Genomic DNA, 21,029 nt, shown 5'->3' with positions numbered 1-21,029 from the left:
GGACGCTTGCTGGACATGATGACGGTGTTTCAGGTCTGGAAAGAGCATGGGTTGATTAATGCTTCTGCATTTACAGGGTGCTCCGTAGATGTGCATGGATTAAGACTGGGGATGGTGTATTTTTGTAGGGAGAGGAGTTCACAAAAATGTTGCCTGAAAAAAAGGTTTGTGTTTAACACAAGCTCAAGATATGTTCAAATTTTAAATACACCCTTGTGATTCTTTTAAGCCTTTTTCTTGTCTTGTGAAGCAGAGTAATTATTAAAAGTTACCTGATCTTTAATAATGTTCTCAAAACAGAGTTTGATTGCAAGGATTTATAGACAGACCGAAAGTCACTTATTTAAGATGTGCCTCTTTTAACGATTAAGAATTTAGTTAGCAGTCACTCTTTTCTATCTCTAGTCAGCTTTGATCTAGAAAACATTTTATAAACAGAGTAGATTCACTGAAGGCCAATAAAGTGAGGAGCACCAGAGATGATGTTACAGACGGTTTCAGTTTCTGAGCCCAGCGTGAACAACGCATTTCTCAACCATCTGTTTCAAAACACATTAAACATTTACGAATACGTCATTCATTATGAATGTGTAATTAATGTCATTCAGTCCATCTAGATGACCACAGCTAGCTACAGTCATTTTCATATATCTGTTTTTTATTGCTCGTGTATTCATAGCTTCTCAATATCTGCTCAATAAAGTAAGCAAATGCTGTTGGAATGATCCGTTTATTCCTTCTATAGCCGTCCTGGTCATGTATGCTCAGTGTCTTTATATCACGTTAATCTTTCACTGAACAAGAAACCTATGCAGCACTAAAATGTCTATTATGAATATGGATAAAATTGTATGCATATCCTATAATTGCTTCCTCATTTTGAGTATAATGCAGTGTTTTAAACTCTCTGACTGCATTATTCCTGTGCTGTGTGTTTTCGTGAGTATGAAGCAGGACCAGTATTTCTGTAACAGATCAACTAACTCTGTGTGTGTGGTGTGTGTGTGTGTGTGTTGACCACATCACCCAGATCACAATGTCCAGCTCCACCACAGGATTAAATGTAGGAATTTAGGACCAGATGCCTGAAGGACATCAAATGCTCATCATCCAGCAGGACATTTTCATGCACTCATTTATGTACGTCATAATATATTTGATAACAATAAAAACTATATATATATATATATATATATATATATATAATATATTATATATATATATATATATATAATATATATATATATATATATATATATATATATAATTATATTCCATTTTAAACTTCTGTGGAAACCACATTATTTATGACATTTATTTGAATGGGTTAAACATGTTTAAAATATTTCAAAACTTGATCTATATGAAATATTCGTGAAATTTAATTAGATAAATTGGGTTAAACTTGGGTTTAAATATTTGTTGATACACTTTTGTTTTTCTTTGTCATCAATGTTACTTTCTATCCTGTTTTTCTGTTCTTGTTTAAAGGAAATGACATCATGGCGGTAAAACAGGAGCAAAGACATAATCAGTAAGTATTATCCATGGATTTTGATTTGGTTTGTGTCTCTCAAAAACACCCATCCTTTTTTAAAAACGCAAACCAACATTTTGAAAAGGTGGTTATAAATATGAAAAATGAACTTTAAGTGGACGTTCTAACTTTAGCACTTATCCATAAACGACCAAACACTGGCACGTTTTCCCACATTTGTTTGTTGCCTCTGAAATTGGTTTGGCACACACAGAATTCTTCAGTGGCTCTTTTCAGAGAGACATTAGCAAACTATCCAGACATTTTGCTTCACTAAAACTGCAGTGATGTTTAACAACATTTTATTCTGAATGAAAAATCTAAGTCTAAAATAAAAAATCTAAAATAAAGTCACTCTATCCCTATAGTCGCTCTCTTGATTTCTGTTAATGAGTTGCTTCTACTGTTTCAGGTTGTGTTCTCCAGCCAGTGGTTACGTCACGGGTCTCACCTCTGACTTTTGACCTCAACGGCACACAAAAAAGCCAAGAGCTCTTTTCCAGATGAAGCAATTATGGCCAAACTACAGGCAAAGTAACTCAAGAGTTTCTTTCCTGATTTGTATCCTCATGAGGACACACTCCTATAACATTTTAACTCTCTCTAAAAACAAAGAAAAAACTAAAACAAAGCCCTAAAATGTCCATCAGATCCTTTTATTGGCATTATGAGCGATGATCCTGGATCAGTTTTAGCTCCGTAACTCCAACATACGTCACCAGCTCCATCCAGATCTTTCCTCAGTATCCCATATTCATACAAAGCTTCTGTGGAAAGCCTTTATAAGTCGTTATAGCACATAAAACCAAACCAGAGCACAAGGAGACATCATAACTCACCTCTGCTGCAGCTGATGGATTGTGCTGTCCACTGGACTGTGTCTCTGTGCTGGAAAGTAAGACCGTCTGCTACACTTTCGGGACACAAAAGTTTCTCCAGAGCATCAGCTTGAGAAATGTGTCCGTCCCATTTTACTTTCGGCCAATCAGAGGTCTCCGTTCTCCCAAACAGAGCCCGCCCACAGCAGGGATTTAGCCATATAAGGGCAAGGAATGTTGAGGCTGTGTCTGTGTACGACACACAGAGAGTGAGATACTCAGAGGAGTCGACATGAAATGACAGGAAAAGAGATAAGCTGCCCTTATTTAGAGAAAACTGGCCTCACATCTGTGTGTGTGTGTGTGTGTGTGTGTGAGGGATGGATGGATGCGTTTGTGTTCATTCCACAAAACCACAGATGAGTTTTCACAGCATAATTTAGCAGTACAGGGGTTTTCAATCTTATATATTCCACGGACCCCTAAACATGATCCCCTAAACATGAGGGACCCCATCCTAAAGTTTAAGCTATTTATTTTTTATGTTTAAAGACCCAGATTATACTAACTTAAATGTGTATACTGTATACTATACCAATTTAAAATATTATTATAAAATATTATTGTAACATTAAAATATGAATTTATAGTAGGATTTTTTTATTATCATTATTTTTATTTTTTTATTTGTTAGTTTTATCAAATATTTATTAATTTATTATTTTGTTTGTTTATTTTTTATTTACACAGTTTTTTTTTTTGTTTGTTTTTTTTTTTATTTTTTTCTAATCCTAGTTTAATAAGCCCTGGTTTAGTACATCATTGAATAGACCGTGATCTTAAAAAAGCTACTGAAACTCCACCAATCTTCATAACAGAGATCTGTTTCTAGTCCTACATTATTAGATAACTCTGTTTGATATTAATACTCTCAATTTGTGCATGCCAGCACTTTAGTTATTATCTTCCATGGCCAGGAAGTGTGACATGATCCAGGAACCAAACAAGAGAGAGAGAGTATTATTATTGTTATGGACATTATTATATTACTGTTCTTGGAATAGGCCTCTTTCCATCATTAAAGCTGGAATTGTTTACTGTTTCCAAAGTGTCTCTTGTACACAGTGTCAAAAACACTAAAACTACGATAACTGAGCATAAACACGATTACATTTTTTAATGTTATTTATTTATTATAATTTTTTTATGTAATGCTTGAAAAACACATTTGCTAGAATGCACATTGTTAACATCACAGTCATAAAATACACAGTCACTGCAAGGTCATGATTTGACTGACATCAAGTGTTTTGTGCTTGCCAAATCATTTAAAATTAAAAATAATTGCTGGTATGTTCCCAAATATTATTCCGGAAAGAAATTCCAATTCAACAGGGTACACATACACACATATATATAGGTGCATCTCAAAAAATGTAAACATTGTGAAAAAGTTGTTTTTTTTTTTGTTTTTTTTTTTATTATTTTAAAAAGTGAAACCTTTCATATATTCTAGATTCATTGCATGTAAAGTAAAACATTTCAAAAGTGGTTTGTTTTAATTTTGATTACAGCTCATTAAGTCAAAAGTCAGCTTTGCTTGACAGCATTCTCATCCCTGTTGTTTGTGCACCTTTTCCTACACAAGGTGTAGGGGGAGCGGTATTCCTTCTAGTCAACTTTGCATTTAATATGCTTTGATACAGCACTCTGTGCACAGCCAGCCCTTTCATTAATTACCTTCTGTAATTACCCTCTTTATGGAGGTTGACAATGATTGTCTTCTGGACCACTACCATGTCAGCAGTCTTCCCCATCATTTTGGTTTCAAAGAACAAGAGATACCCAGAATTTATACTGCAGTGATGGTCATTTAATGAAACTCAAATATAAATATTTTAATATTTTTGACTTTCATGAGCTGTAAGCTCTAATCATCAAAACATTTATTTTGAAATGTTTTATTTTATATGCAATGAAATCTAAAATATATGAAAGTTTCACTTTTTGAAATAATTTCCAAAAAATAACTTTTACGCATATTCTATTTTTTTAGATGCACCTGTGTGTGTGTGTGTGTGTGTATATATATATATATATATCTATATATATATATATATATATATATATATATATATATTAACGTATAGAAGTTTAACTATATATTGGGTTATTTATTTCAAGGCCTGATTATTTAGTACGTGCTGGCTTTTATTTTTTATTTATTTTAGAATATTATTATTATTAATGATTAAATAACAAACATAAATGCAAAAAAGAGAACCCAATAAATAAACACTACACAGTCTCCCTCTAGCGGTGCTTCACTGAAAGCTGAGGAACACAAACACACGTCAACAGAGGCGCGCGGAAAGAGGGCGTGTCCTGAAGCGAGTCCCAGCTTGTCATTGGTTGTCATATGATTGACGTGCTGACGTGGGCGTGAGCGGAAGTTTGTAATGAATCGCTGTTGTGTTTGAGGTAAGAACAGTCGCATTAACTTCAGAATTTCACCTTTTTTAAAAATTGTTAAATATGTTTGTTTATCAGTTTTCAGCTAAAATGAGTGTTGAGTGTTTGTAAAGAGCTGCGTTGTGTTTCTGTTCACTGAAGAGTGTAACTATATTCTGGTTAGATTGTTACACTAAGCTTTAGTGTTTAAAGTTACAATGTATAAACACAATGAAGAAATCGATTCATGTTTAAACAAACCCCATAAACGAGGGTTTTGTAGGCTAATTGCTAACACTGTTTGTAAACTGTATAGCTTTGATGCTGGACGATGGACTAAAACAACACATTTGCATTATTGGTCTTTTTTCTCTGGAAGTCATAGATTTGTTCAGTTTTTACTGTTCAGTTGATTTTTATAGGATCAGCAGAGTTTCCTTCTGTTAAACATTCCAAATGTTGCTTTTTCTCTCATGTTTAATAAGATTTTTATATTAATTATGATAATATAATGTAATTATATTTTGATAATATAATTAAAATTATATAAAAAAATTGATAAAAAATGACCGTAAAGGCATTTATATTTTATAAAAATAATAATAATAATAATAATAATAAATATATACTTATATATATTTTTGTGTTTTTTTTTTTTTTATTGTAATAAAATTTTGATTTTTAATTTTGTGTTTGTAATTTAATTTTGGGGATAAAAAGTGTCTCACGGTTTCCACAAAAATAGTTTTCAACACTGATAATAGTCAGAATTTATTTATTTATTTATTTTTTCGAAAAGCAAATCTGCGTATTAGCATGATTTCTGAAGGATCATGTGACGCTGAAGACAAATTTATTTTACAGTAAATTCACATAGAAAACACTTATTTTAAATTGTATTAATATTTCAGAATTTTACTGTTTTTTATTGTATTTTTAATCAAATAAATGCAGCCTTAATGAACAAAAGAGACTTCGTTCGAAATCATTAAAAACACTTTGTGAATGGTATTTTATTTTTTTAGTTTTAGACAAACAAATTGACACTGGACTTGCGTTATGCTTAATTAAAATGAGTTTTAAACACAAATAGAAATTGTTGTAAACATGCTGAAATGAGACAGATTTTGAGGTATATGTTAATGAATTCTGGCTTGTTTAGAGGTCATAAGGTCATGAAAATGATTGACAGACACTTACTCACGTGTGATGGTCAGCGTTGACATCGGTACAGAGTTGAGTCAAGATTAATATGATGTTGAACAGAAGCTTCATCCACGTGAATTTAGAGCATCGTCCGACAGAATTAGAGCCGGTTTTGTTCTCTCGCTGTCTCTCTCTCTCAAACACACACAATAGCAGATGAAAAGAATGGCTGAGCCTGTTACAAACTGCTGGCACGGCTTTCATGCTGTGTGTGTGTGTGTGTGTGTGTTGTTTTCATGTTTAGCTGGTTTAATGTTGGAATAATAGTTTTGAATGCTGCGTGTGCAGTCAGATCACAGTGTTTGTCTGATTTTTGGACGTGTGATGTGTTACAGATGGTGTGTGTGTGTGTGTGTGTGTGAGAGAGAGAGAGAGAGTTCAGTTGAATGTACTGGGTCTCTCTCTAAATCACCAGCATCACCTTCTTTGTTCGTTTTACACTCTGCAGAATAAGGGACTGAATGCAAGTGTAACAGGCTCTGGTTGTGGATAGCGTAGTTAGTCCTATTAACCTTCTTAATTCCTGGACTGATCTTATTGTGAATGATTCTAAAGAAAAATAACTTACTCCACTAATACAGTCCTACACCAAAGAGATCTTAGTCTGTTAACACACCTGGCAATATTGCGTAACATGCATTTGTCAGATTTATATTGTCAAAATCCAGTTTTACAAATGTTGGCAATGTAGTTTTTGGCACGGCTTCAAATCTGGCAGCATGTCATGATGATGTCTGACTTTTTCTCCGTGTGTGAAGGTCACAGTTGTAATTTAAGACAAAAAGGAAAAACACGATCTAAACTGCACATTTGTGTTCTCTGTCTCTTGTTCTTCAGTCCCAGACCATGAACTACGTGGGTCAGCTGGCCGAGACGGTGTATGTGACCGTGAAGGAGCTGTATCGCGGTCTGAACCCGGCCACGCTCACCGGCGGCATCGACGTCATCGTGGTTCGTCAGCCTGATGGCAGCTACCAGTGCTCACCGTTTCACGTCCGCTTCGGGAAACTCGGAGTGCTGCGCTCCAAAGAGAAAGTGGTGAGGTGGACGTTTGTTAGACTGGAGTTACCTGCCGTCAGCCGCTAGTTATTAGTGCAAGCTGGATGTTATGTGACAGCTGTTCTGAACATCTGCGTGATGGGTTAGTTAAAGCTGTCATGCTTGTCTAACAGAAGTTCCTCTTTCTCAGAACTAACCAAACTTAAACACCAGACTGCTGATCTTGCTAACAGGAAATAGTTATCAGGACGTGCATGTGCTTTCAGAAATGTGTCAAAAACACAGCTACCACATTTTGTCAGAATTAAAATGACTAACACAATAAAAAAAATAAAAATAAAATTGTCACTTTTTTTTTAAATTTAACAGAAGTGTAAATCAATTTAACTTTAATTATTTTACAGCAATGGCAGTCACATTTTCATTTAACAGCTGTGGAATTTTAACTTGATTAAACTTAACTTTAGTTAATTTACTTTCATTTTACAGCAAATATACGTTTTCACTCAACAGCAATTGCATTTCACGTAACTTGTAAAATAATATTGCTGAATGAAATTATGCATTGCATTAAATTTGCTGTCGAATGTTGAGTTAAAATTCCACTGCTGTTAAATAAAAATAGGACTGGCAAAAAAAATTGCTGTAAAATAAAAAGTAATAAGATTTAAAATGGTAAATTTAATAAAATTTAATTAAAGTAAAATTAAGTTAAATACAATTCCATTGCTGTTAAATGAAAACTTGACTTAAATTTAATAAATAAAAAATATATTTTTTAAATTTCATATTAATTTAATGCCAGTTATAATGTCATTCATCAGCAATTGCATGTCATTTAGCTTAGTTAGATTTAATTAAATAATACATAATTTAACAGTGTACCTCATTATTTTTTTAAAGGCTTGGATTTCATTTAATCATAATTGAACATAATTTAATTAAGCATTTTATTTTACAACAAATTAAATGCACATTTAATGCCACATTCTACTCTCTCTGACATTAGAATTAAACTTTTTTCTTTATTTTTTCTTTTTTTGCCTCTGTACCTTAAAGCCTCCTTTATGTACAGTAACAGCCTTCTGTGTACAGAATATCGTTGATATGTAAATGATTGCATACATATGTTAATGAGCTTGTGGATAATGAATGAGTCTTGAGTATTTCTACATAGCACACTTTTTTTTTTTTCAACGAGTAAAGAAAATCTTATTTTGCTCATTAATTGTTTGCTTTTTAAGAATTCGTATTTCTAACCCAGCAAGCCTAAGACATGCAGCTCCTGGTTCAGCTCATGTAACCGCTGTACTCGTCCTCCACAGGTGGATATTGAGGTCAATGGAGAGCCGGTGAGCCTGCATATGAAGCTGGGAGATAACGGAGAGGCGTTCTTCGTGAAGGAGAACGAGGATTTTGAGGTCTGTCTGGCTGACTGTGAGTTCTCCAGTGTCTCCTGTGATGTTCTGCTGTGGTTTTCACCATACTCTCTCTGTGTCCTTCTCAGACGCGGGTTCCCGCTCACCTCTGCACCTCTCCGATCCCCACCGATGTCCCAGACGTGTCCGAGATGACACGAGTCTCCCTCCAGCATCACGTCCTCCTCCAGCCGCCGCAAAAAGCGCCGCAGGAAGCGAGCGCGTTCAGACACGCATCTGCGAGAGGAGGCCAGTTCCTCCTCAGACGAGAAAGAAAGCCTAGATCAAGATTTCCTAAAGGAAGAGTCACCTTTGGCTGCAAGGTTTAACTCAAGTTATTGTACATTCACTTGTCCAGAAATGTCTGAGGATGTCTGAATCAGTGTAAGATTGTTGGATGCTTATTTCATGAAGCTCTAGGGTGCACCAGCGGTGCATAAAGTTAAAAATTATACACTACAAGGAATTATTTTTGCATTGCACCATTAAAACTAGTTGAAACATAACCCTGCATGCCTCGGACTGGGAGTAACGGTTGGATTAAATAGCAGACTGACTGAATAATGCTATTAAACTTGACAAACTTCAATCCTTTAGACAATCCTTTACACTTGTTTACATTTTACGTGAATAATTACTTTGTTAGCAACACTTCAGCACACACCAACCCAAGCACTACCACACCTCTGTGTGCATGTCATATAAAATCAAACTTAAATGTCAATTTCTGATAATTGCTTGGTATCAGTATTTTATTGATCCTTTATCATTTGAAATACAGTTTTTGAATGTTATTCACATATAAAATAGCTATAATGTACTGTATATCAGTGGAAACATATTTTTATCATGAGTTGCATGAGGCAAAGGAAGTTAGAATCAAGGAAAAAACTTCAGTTCACTACATTCCAAAACAACTTCTACTCATTTCATTGAAAGCTGCTGTTGAATCACTGATGAAAAATGTTGTATTGTGTGACTACGCATTACTGTTCATAGAGTGTGCAACCTGCTTTATACGTTCTGCGTGAACAGATGGTGCAACTAAATTATACACTCTGAGACATTAATTTTACAGTAAAATACTGGTAAATTTACTGGCAAATCTTATAATTTACAGTGAAAAAACAATTTTTTCTCTGTGACGTTTTTGCATTTGATGGTTTTTCATTGAAATAATGTGCATTTGTTTTTACTGCAATGTAAATTTAATCAGTGAAACTTAAAATGTTGCTACCGTATTTTACAGTACAGTTCTGGGTAACCACGGCTACTGCTATTTTGAATAATAAATGTCACATGTCAAATGACAAATGAATTTTTTATTTATTTATTTATTTTTATTTTTTTAAGTGTACTGACTGGACATTACGTTCCATTTTAAAGGGATAGTTCACACACACACACACACACACCACACACACACACACACACACACACACACACACACAAAAAAAATTGGTCATAATTTACTCACCCTCATGTTGTTCCACACCTGAATGAGTTTCTACTGAACACAAAGGAAGATATTTTGAAGAATGTGGCTAAGCAAGCAGTTGACGGTAACCATTGACTTCAATAGTAGGAAAAAAAAATACTATGGTTAATGGCTACCATCAACTGTTTGCTTACCCACATTCTTCAAAATATCTTCTTTTGTGTTCTACAAAGACAGGGTTTGGAACGTGAGGGTGAGTAAATGAAGATAAAATGTAAATTTTTTGAGTGAACTATCCCTTTATAGTGTGAACTTATGAACGGCTGGTGAAGCCTGGCCCAGGACACTGATGATTTGTGTTTTTGCTCTCTTCAGTAAGTCTGTGTACTACTCGCTGACAGAGGAACCCTACGAGGAACCGTCTGGAGCTCAGAGCAGAGACGTTCATCCTCACTCTGACGGAGAGTGTTCTGTTAATGAGAGGTAGTTATGTATCCTTAAATCGGCCCGTATGTTATCTCTCTGTTCATATCATGGATATCTGAATGGAAAGCTGTGCTTACGTGTGTTGTCTCTGTCGGTAGTGTGTTCTTCAAGCCGTCCCTCCTCTCCTAAGAGTGATTCAGAGTTGTGTAAGCCGCAGGAGTCTCTAGGGCCTCAGATGCAGTGGAACTGGGGCGCTTTTCCCCAAGGTACCGTGCTGCTTCAACTACTGCATGCATACAGCTCTCAGAATCCAGAATGCTCCCAAAACCAAGTGAGCTGCCTACCTAGGCAGTATTTAGACTTTTTTTAGACATCATATGTCCACTCGGAACAAGGCTGTTATAAATGATTACTACATTTTCTGAAGAATGTTTGATTGCATGTGCAAAAACTCCACTGTCTGACGTGAAAAAGTAGAGCAGGGCAATATAGCTAAAAAATGTATCACCAAATATAATGTTTTCATATCGTATCAGTTTTTCAACACTGATAATAATCAGAAATCTTTCTTGAGCAGCAAATCAGCGCATTAGAATGATTTCTGTAGGATCATGTGACACTTAAGACTGGAGTAATGATGCTGAATAAATTAAATTTACAAAATGTTTGCAATAGAAAACGTATTTTAAATAGTAATAATATTTCACAATATTACTGTTTTTTACTTTATTAAATAAATGCAGGTTTGGTGAGCAGAAGAGAATTCTTTCAAAATCATAAAAAAAAAAAAAAAAAAATCTTACCGACCGCAAACTTTTTTACATTAGTGAGGTTTCATTTCATTAGGATGCTGCCTTATAAGGGCACAACGCAGCTGACTCAGTGGTTCTTGTGTTGTGTAGGTGTGTCAGGCGGAGAGGGATGAATCTGATTCGCTGCGAGAACCCGCCCATCATGCCCTCTGACCACTCCCACTTCCGCACAATCCTTCGACAAGCGTCCATTGATGTGGAGAGCACCGACTCTACAGCGACGGTGACAGTGTGAGAGACCGAACCTCAGATTGGAAGGACCAGCCCTGTTTCATCTTCGATTAACACACACACTGGACGTCAAGGTCACCGAAACGCATCTAGTGACCTTTCAGTCCACAGACGACTACCTTAACCTTCAGCAGCACCAGACAAGCACACTCAGATGTGTAATATAACCCGCTTCTTACTAACACAATGCACGGGACCAGCGCTGTCAGCAGTGCAGCTGGTTCAGACGCCGTGGCTCATGCAGGAAGCCAAGAAACCTGGGATGAGAATAATGTCTCGTTCACATCCGAAATCCCAAAACATCACATTCGGTGAGACTGAATCCAATATGGTTTTAGAAGCAGAACCGGAGGTAGACTCGGCGGACGCAATCACTGCTTTACCAAAACACCAGAGCTCTGTGGGAGACTCAGAGGAGGGGGCGGGGACTAGAGACTTCACAGACCAATCAGAGTGCAGACGGTGCTGGAGTGAACACCAGCTCTGGAGCCCATCCTCAAATCAGAGGATTCGATGCTTCTCGAGTCCTCGAAAACAGCAGACCCTCAGGACAAGAGGAAAGGTAGCGGATTACGTTTGTACTTATTCCAGTGCACGGATTCGGTGATTGAAAATGATTCATTTCACCTGAACTGTACGTGTTGTTTTTTTTCTAGTCAAGCGCAGTCATCATTTGGGACCCTCTGATATCTATCTAGATGACCTCTCCACTCTTGACCCTGAAGCTGCTGCCCTCTATTTTACAAAGAGGTTAGAAGCTTTATTAGCCAACATGCTTAACCCATTTCTTATAAAATAAAAATTAAACCCCAAAAAATATATATTTTTTTTGCTTTTTGACACAATAAAGAAATGATTGTAAGACTACAACAATAAAAAATATCAAATTCATTGAGTTTATTATTATTTTTAATAGCAAAAATAATAATAAAAATGAAATCTACTTAAAATAAATATATTTTATTGTTTTGTTTTGTTTTTTGACAAAATAAATAAATGGTTGTAGCACTACAGCAATGAAAATATAATATTCATTGAGTATTATTATTATTATTATTATTATTAATAATAATAGCAACTATTTTTTATTGTTTTATCTATGATTTTTGATGCAATAAATTATCGTAGGACTACAGCAATAAAGTCTATTAAATAAATTAACCAAACAAACGCTATCATTTATTATTATTATTTCTATTATTATGTTTTTATGTGTTTTATATTTATGCAAAGTTGTTTTGTGATCTTTATGATCACAAATATTTTTTTCATCTTTGTTTTTGCAGAAAAAAAACACAATAAAAGAACTGATTGTAAGACTAAGACTAAGATTGTAATAAAAATTAAATCTACTTTAAATATATTTTATTGTTTTGTTTTGTTTTGTGACACAATAAATAAATGGTTGTAGCACTACAGCAATGAAAATATAATATTCATTGAGTATTATTATTTTTATTAATAATAGAAACTATTTTTTAATTGTTTTATCTATGATTTTTGATGCAATAAATTATTGTATACAGCGATAAAATCTATTAAATAAAACAAAATCTATAATTTATTATTATTATTGCTATTATTATGTTTTTATGTGTTTTATATTTATGCAAAGTTGTTTTGGGATCTTTATGATCACAAATATTATTTCATCTTTGTTTTTGCATTATGGTTGTTAATCTGTATATGAGAACGAATGGCTGTAATTATCCAAACACTATATTAAATAAGTTTCTTCACCCAACAACAGTATTCACAGGCATTAGGAGTCCAAAGTTAGAAGTTAGAGGTTAGTTTTATTATTATTAATATATAATAAATAAATAGAAAACAGATAGAATAGAAAAAGAGTAGAGCAAGCTCGTGTCAGAGACCTAAACAAGTAGTTAGTAAAAGAATAGAGTGGCAAGTCTAAAATGGGGGGTTTATTTATTTATTTTTCTGCAGTTGTGGCTGATTGCTGTACTGTTATTTTAAACATAGAGAAATAGAAATGTGTCCAGGACGTTTGTCCAGGAGTTTAATTCCTGTCCCTCCCTCCGTGGTTAACAGTGAGACTGAGTCGCCGATCGTCTCCTCCCTCGGGTCAGCCGTGTCTCCTCAGTCACTGGGCCAGCGCTCACGCAGACAGCGGGGACTGAATATCTGTCCGACTCCACCACAAGACTCGCTGGACGTGACCATGGTCTCTGTGTGGGAGAGGGAGACATCAGTCAGATCAGTAAAGGTAACCTATAAACCTCAACCACGTTCACTCATGAGTCACCACATCCACAGTTTTGTTGTGTTTTGCTGCTTCTGCTGTGCTGTGTAGCTCCGCCCACAGTGAAATCTTATTGGTCTACACTCCATAAGTGACCCTGGACCACAAACCAGTCATAAGTAGTAGTTTAACTCAGGAAAAAAGAGCCTCGGACATTAGCCTTCTCTATTCTTTTTCTGTTCTATCTGCTTGTTTTCTATTTTATATATATATATATCTTTTCTATATGTACTGCGTTAAGCTAACTGAGACTTGTCATAGCACTTGTATATCATTGGCTCTTTTTTGATTTTTTAATTGCTTTCTATTTTCAAATCATTTATAAGTCGCTGTATGACTAAATGTAAGTCTCTGGGGTATATTTGTAGCAATAGCCATACAATACATGTATGGGTCAAAATTATTGATTTTTCTTTTATGGCCAAAAAATCTTAGGATATTAAGTAAAGCTCATGTTCCATGAATATTATTTTGTAAATTTCCTACTGTAAATATATCAAAACTTAATTTTTGATTAGTAATATGCATTGCTAAGAAACTTCCTTTGAAACAACTTTAAAGGTGATTTTCCTCAATATTTAGATTTTTTGCACCCTCAGATTCCAGATTCTCAAATAGTTGTATCTCAGGACAAATACTGTCCTCTAACAAATTCCCACATCTCTTCAATGGAAAGCTTATTTATTTTTTTTATTGATGTAGTAGCAAATCTCAGTTTTTTAAAAAACTCACCCTTATGACTGGTTTTGTAGCCCAGGGTCACATATATTGAACATCAAATATATTACGATTAGCTGTGATTTTGTTGTTTCATGCAGCATTTTATATTCAGTGAGGACAGCAGAAAATAATTTAAGATGATATCTTTAGCTTTTCCTTTTTTTTTTTTCTCGTGTGTTTGCAGAGAGTTCATGGAGCATCTTGTTCAAGTTCAAGAACTTTGTCAGCAACCCTGGCAGACGCATATTGAAGACCCAAACCTTGTCATCTGCAGTCAGCACTCAGAAGTGAGCATGTGTTTTATTCATTCATTAAAAGCAGTCTGTAGTACAACAATGTTCAGTCGTGATCACATTAAACCATTCTTAGTAGGGCTGTCAGTTGAATTTTTAATCTAATTAATTACATTTAGCTGTGAAAATACCCCCAAAGATCATCTAATGCTATGTTTGTGTAGAATAAAAGTATTAGAAGTAGACATTACAAAAAGTATCTTTAGAAAGAAATATTTGATTTGATTCAACATAAAATTTACGTTTAGGCTACAAACGGCCCAACCAACATTTTTTTTTTTTTTCATTTATGGAGTTGTTGCCCTGCATCATAATTGTCAACAGTTTGGTTTCCAGATGTGGCTCATCCAATCACGATTTTTACAGCCAGAGCTTGGTCATTTTTATCACAAATGCACTCTGATAATATTATGATATTGTTTAGCTTTGTGGTCATTTTGTTTCAGATATTATAACTGGGCTGTGGCAGCGCCCGATGATTCTGTCAGTTCAGGCTTTCCAGAAGGAACTTTTACCAAAGGTAGGTCGCGGTCAGAGATCTTTGATTACCGCTTCAATGGACTAAACTGTTTCAGAGATAACGGCTTGTTTTTCTGTTGTAGAGCACCATTGAGCAGATAGTCAAAGATAAGATGCCTAAAAAGTCTGGCCGCTGGTGGTTCTCCTGGAGGAGGAAAGATCGGAACAATGCTGCGGTGAAAACTCAATCTAACAGTACAGAAATTATTGTTAACTCATGAAAGGAGCAACGCTATTGTGCGATGTTTTCTCATGTTAGGGAAGCAGAAGTCAGACGCAGAGGGGAATCAGCTTGAAGCATCGGCGCCGCGCATCACACGGACACTCTTCACTGAAGTAAGACGCGTGGTGTTGCATGCATGCAAAAACCATGAGGCACGCAGTGTTTTTTTTCATTATTATAAAGTTTGACGAGAAATAATTCAGAAGGTTTTGCCACAGGTCATGCACCAGCACAAACCACCAACAGTTGCACAAAAATGTGTTGGAGATGTCCAAGATATAAGACCAAAAAATAATGCAAAGGAAAAAACAAAACACCAAGACAAGCTAAGTTAAGAACTTAACTCATGCGTGGACACAGGCCAGCAGGTGTCAGTATAAAGAACAAATCTACAAGACAAATAAGAGCAAACTAAACAAAAGTAGCATTGTTTCAGATTGAATGCATGTGTGACACCACATCTTAAAGCTTGTGTTGTCTCCACTCTAAATCTCATGCAACCTGTCAGGGACCTTTTATAAAGCATTGCATATAAATGTGTCAAGCTTGTTGTCTGAAAGCAGCCTCTCCTTCTCAGAGAGCACTTGACCTTTGACTTGTTAAACTGATGAAAGTCAGTTTTTGTCAAGACTATTGGTCCAATCCATGAATATCTGTGTTTGTTTTTTGTGTATGCAGGAGTTCTGTTGAGCTCTCGAGTGATGAGGATTGTCGCTGTGAGGAAGAAAACAGTGAAGCCCATTGTAACACAGCGCAGTGCATCAGTCAGACTGTACCGCAAAATCTCTCCGGCTGACCTCGGAACAGATCGTAAGAATCTTCATCTGTCATCTGTGTGTGTCACAGAGTTTAGTCAAAAGCAACGTGCAAGACCTTCTAAATAAATATTAGTATAAATAAATAAATATTAAATAAATAAATAAATCTTATTTCTTATTTATTTTATTATTTTGAGGCAGTAAAATTGAACTAGTCCTGTTGTCGACCGTTTTTTTTTTTTCCCACGGTAGTTCAGTTTTACCTCAAAATAAATAAATATGAAATCATATTTATTTATTTATTTATTTATTTATTTAATGAAATAATATTAATGTTTTATTAATATTACTTTTTTATAATTTATTTTTATTAATATTTTAATATTCATATTTTTTTAAAGTCACAATTACATTTTTTTTGTACTGGTAGTTACATTTAAAAAAAAATTCAATTACATTTTCAATTACATGCATTTTTTTTTTAAACATTTTTTTCAATTTCACCTCAAAATAAATAAATAAGAAATCATATTTATTTATTTATTTAATGAAATAATATTAATGTTTTATTAATATTACTTTTTTAATAATTTATTTTTATTAATGTTTAATATTCAAGTTTTTTTTTTAAAGTCACAATTACATTTGTTTTTTTCATCCACAAAAAACTTGTTTCCACCTTGGAATAAATAAATATGTTTTTTTATTTTATACAATTCAGACTTTATCTTGTTCTTATCTCACATTTCAGATTTTTTTCTTTCTCAGAATTGGTTAAAACCTTTTTATTTTTTTATTATGCCATGATGGAAATTTTTACAATAATGATAATTTAGGTTGAAAATATGATTAATGTGATTAAAATGTCAAATAAAATAAAAAAATCTATAAATAAATAATTAAAACCACAAAATCAAAAGAAAGGACATAATATTTTGCATTTAGATAAACGAAGCTTGATAATATTAATGAAGATTTAATATGAATTGTAATTGTTGTATTACAGTGGTGAGAATCTTTTTGCATTACTCAGTGCTCTCAGATGTAGGCTGCGTTATTGAAATACTACGTGTACAGCTACCTATTGATGCTATGGGCTGTATGAATGTCTGATACTTTCTGTGTGTGGCAGGAGAGTCTGAATCTGCGTGAAGGAGCTAATACGGTTGTGTTCAGTGTGACCCACACAGTATCAGGGGCCCCTGCCGCTGTGAAGCCACCATTTACCTGTGGAGCTACGACGACAAGATCATCATTTCAGACATCGATGGGACCATCACCAAGCGAGTCTCTCTGAATCACTGCAGGATTTTAGTCACTATCTGTGACATCAGGCTGACAGTTGTTCACTTTTCTCTCTGCGTCAGGGTCGGATGCTCTGGGGCACATCTTACGCAGCAAGTGGGAAGGACTGGACTCATCCGGCATCGCCAAAACTGTATCACAAAATACATCCGTAAGAAACAAGTTCACAACTTTCTGATTTAACGAAACACTTGTTGTTCACTATAAATATGTGCAATTTTTTATATCTAGTTTTGACAGATACAGAAACCGTTTTAAGCAGCAGATAAACCATTATTATATAGAGTACAGGTCAAAAGTTTGGAAACATTTACTATTTTTAATGTTTTTGAAAGAAGTTATTTCTGCTCTTCAAGCCTGCATTTATTTGATCAAAAATACAGAAAAAAAATGTAATATTGTGAAAATATTATTACAACTTAAAATAATTGTTTTTAAATTTAATTATACTTTAAATTATCATTTATTTCTGGTGATGCAAAGCTGAATTTTTAGGCTCATTATCACATGATCCTTTAGAAATCATTCTAATATGATGATTCATTATCAAAGTTGGAAACAGTTCTGCTGTCTAATATTTTTTTCAGAACATGTGATACTTTTTTAGGATACTTTGATGAATGAAAAAAGTAAAAAAAAAAAGAAGAAGCTATGTTTTTTAAAATATAAATATTTGTAATAACAATATACACTACTCGGTCAGGTAATTTGGGGTCAGTAATGTTTTCTTTCTTGGTCTTTTTTTTAAAATAAAATCAATACTTTTATTCAGCAAGGATGTGTTAAATTGATAAAAAGTGATAGTAAAGAAATATATTATTAGAATATATATTATTATAATTTTTTATTCTTATTTTGAATAAATGCAGTTCTTTTGAACCTTTTATTCATCAAATATATTAGACAGCAGAAACTGTTTCCAACACTCATACTCAATCAGAAATATTAGAATGATTTCTAAATGCTCATGTGATAGACTGGATGTTACATGTGACCACTGAGGCTGGAGTAATGATGCTCAAAATTCAGCTTTGCATCACAGGAATAAATTATTTTTTTTAAAGTATATTCAAATAGAAAAACTATTATTTTAAGTGTTGTAATAATATTTCACAATATTTACTGTTTTTTCTGTATTTTTGATACAAATAAATGCAGGCATTGATGAGCAGAAGAGACTTCTCCTTTTCAAAAACATTAAAATAGTAATGTTTCCAAAGTTTTGACCTGTACTGAGTATATATATTTTTTACCTGAGATGCACTAAAAATAAGGGGATGTCATTTGTTTTTATTTACAATTATTGCTGTTAATTGCATATTGTAATTTGCTGACAAAGTCTAACATGCATCATCACGACAGGCTTATGTTGCATCACGTCTTGCTATTTTATTTTTAACGTGTTAAAACTTAATGCATCTTAAGACATCTGGTCTATTCTGTTCTGACCTGTTTAGCTGTTTTTGAATATGCGATAGATTTAATAGATTTTTTGACAGCCCTGTTAATACTTATTTTATTAATCCAGGGATGCATTAAATTGATCAAATGCGGCAGTAAAGACATTTATAATGTTAAAATAGATTTCTATATCAAATCAATGCTGTTCTTTTTTGAACTTTCTGTGAATCCCAAAAAATTAAATGTGTCAATTTCCACAAAAGCACAGCTGTTCTCAACATTGATATATGAATAATCAGAAATGTTTTTTAAGCAGCCAAATCAGCATATTAGAATGATTGCTGAAGGAATCATGTGACACTGAAGACTGTAAAAATGCAGCTTTGCGCACAGGAATAAATTACATTTTAACAGATATTCACATAGAAAAGATTTGGTTTAAATTGTAATAATATTTCACTGTTTTTACTGTATTTCTAATCAAATAAATGCAGCCTCAGTGAGGAGAAGAGAGACCTCTTTCAGTTTAAAAACATCACAGTTTTACTGAACCCCAGCGGTTTGAATGGTAGTTTATTTAAGAATCATTTATGATTGTGTTCCTCTCTTGCAGGAATGGTTATAAGTTCCTGTACTGTTCGGCTCGAGCTATAGGCATGGCAGACATCACTAAGGGTTATCTGCAGTGGGTGAATGATCGAGGAACGGTTTTACCCAAAGGACCGGTGCGGCTGGCCCCCAGCAGCCTGTTCTCAGCCTTACACAGGTGAACACAGACAGATCACAGCGGCCTCCGTTACTTACTGCTTGGAGTGGTTGCTAGGGTACCAGAGGTGGTTGCTAGGGTGTTACTATGCAGTTGCTGACTGTACTGAGGTTAGGGTTTGGGTTAGGGATAGAAAATATTGTTTGGTCATTACAAACGTAATAAAAGTCTATGGACAAAAAAGTCTATCGACAATTTCATAGAAACAAACGTCTGAGAGTGTGTGTCTGTGTGTGTGTGTGTGTGTGTGTGTGTGTGTGTGTGTGTGTGTGTGTGTGTGTGTGTGTTCTCAGGGAGGTGATTGAGAAGAAGCCGGAGGTGTTTAAGATCGCCTGTCTCACTGATATCAGAGATCTGTTCAGTCCCTCATGCAGCCCTTCTACGCCGCCTTCGGCACAGAACTAACGTGAGCTTTCCTTCGGCGTTACAAACGTGTGCAGTTGTGCATCTCTTAGGAATCATGGGAAGGCCTGACTGTATTCTGTGCTTCTGTGTGTAGGATGCATATGCGTACAAGGAGGTGGGTGTCCCTGAGACTCACATCTTCACCGTGAACCCCAGAGGAGAACTTATACAAGAAAAGACCAAAGGAAACAAGTCCTCGTAATCACCAACACGTGCATCTGTCAAACGTTTGGAATAATTCATCGTTGTTGTTTTTTATGTTTTTTCTCTGATTATCAAAGCTGCATTATTTAATCAAAAAATACAGTAGAATCAGTGATATTGTGAAAATATTATTACAATTTAAAACAGATGTGAATCTCTGTTGAACTGTAATTTATTTCTGTGATACACAGCTGTATTTTCAGCATCATTACTCCGTATTCAGTGTCACATGATCTTCAGAAATCATGAAAATATGATGATTTTGCTGCTCAAGAAACATTTCTGATTATTATCACTGTTGAAAACAGTTGTACTGCCCAATATTTTTGTTAAAACCACATTTTTGTTTTTATTTTTCAGGCTTTACTGTTACTTTTGATTAATTTAAGGTGTCCTTGATGAAAAAAGTATTAATTTTCTTACTGACCCCATACTTTTAAAAGATCACATTTTCCACAAAAAAAGTAAGCAGCAAATACTTTTTTTTTTTTTTTTTTTTTTATAAACATTGATGATAATCAGAAATGTTTCTGGAGTGAATGATGCTAAAAACTTATCTTTGATCACTGGAATAAATTACATTTCACAATATAAACACAGAAAAACTGTTTTTTATTTTGTAATTATATTATATTGTAATCATATTTCACAGCATCTGTTCTCTTTCTTCGTTAGAATTAATGTATTGCATATTGCACCAATCGAAGGGTTGTGAGTTCGAGTCTCGGGCCGGCAGGAATTGTGGGTGGGGGGAGTGCATGTACAGTTCTCTCTCCTCCACCTTCAATACCATGACTTAGGTGCCCTTGAGCAAGGCATCGAACCCCCAACTGCTT

At 34.5% G+C, this 21,029-nt stretch overlaps 2 protein-coding genes and 1 long non-coding RNA gene across 6 annotated transcripts in view; 1 reads left to right on the top strand and 2 right to left on the bottom strand.

Moving 5' to 3' along the window:
* On the bottom strand, positions 1-6,132 carry LOC122137625. The gene is made up of 3 exons (XR_006154975.1): positions 6,007-6,132; positions 2,377-2,604; positions 1-35 (listed from the first exon to the last, which is right to left on the bottom strand). It is a non-coding gene; the product is annotated as an uncharacterized LOC122137625 (long non-coding RNA).
* LOC109056731 (E3 ubiquitin-protein ligase TRIM39-like) overlaps positions 1-21,029 on the bottom strand; it is an 820,810-nt gene that overhangs the window by 435,679 nt on the left and 364,102 nt on the right. The window lies entirely within an intron of this gene.
* LOC122137616 (phosphatidate phosphatase LPIN3-like) lies at positions 4,704-10,548 on the top strand. The gene is given in 7 exon segments (XM_042725328.1): positions 4,704-4,836; positions 6,850-7,050; positions 8,337-8,432; positions 8,519-8,584; positions 8,586-8,752; positions 10,243-10,350; positions 10,452-10,548. Coding segments are annotated over 6 exon segments (660 nt in total). The 5' UTR covers positions 4,704-4,836; positions 6,850-6,858; the 3' UTR covers positions 10,483-10,548.

Source organism: Cyprinus carpio, chromosome B6, assembly GCF_018340385.1.
Source record: "Cyprinus carpio isolate SPL01 chromosome B6, ASM1834038v1, whole genome shotgun sequence".
Lineage (NCBI taxonomy): Eukaryota > Metazoa > Chordata > Actinopteri > Cypriniformes > Cyprinidae > Cyprinus > Cyprinus carpio.
Note: the sequence above shows the minus strand (reverse complement) of the source record. Positions and strands in the feature narration are given on the sequence as shown.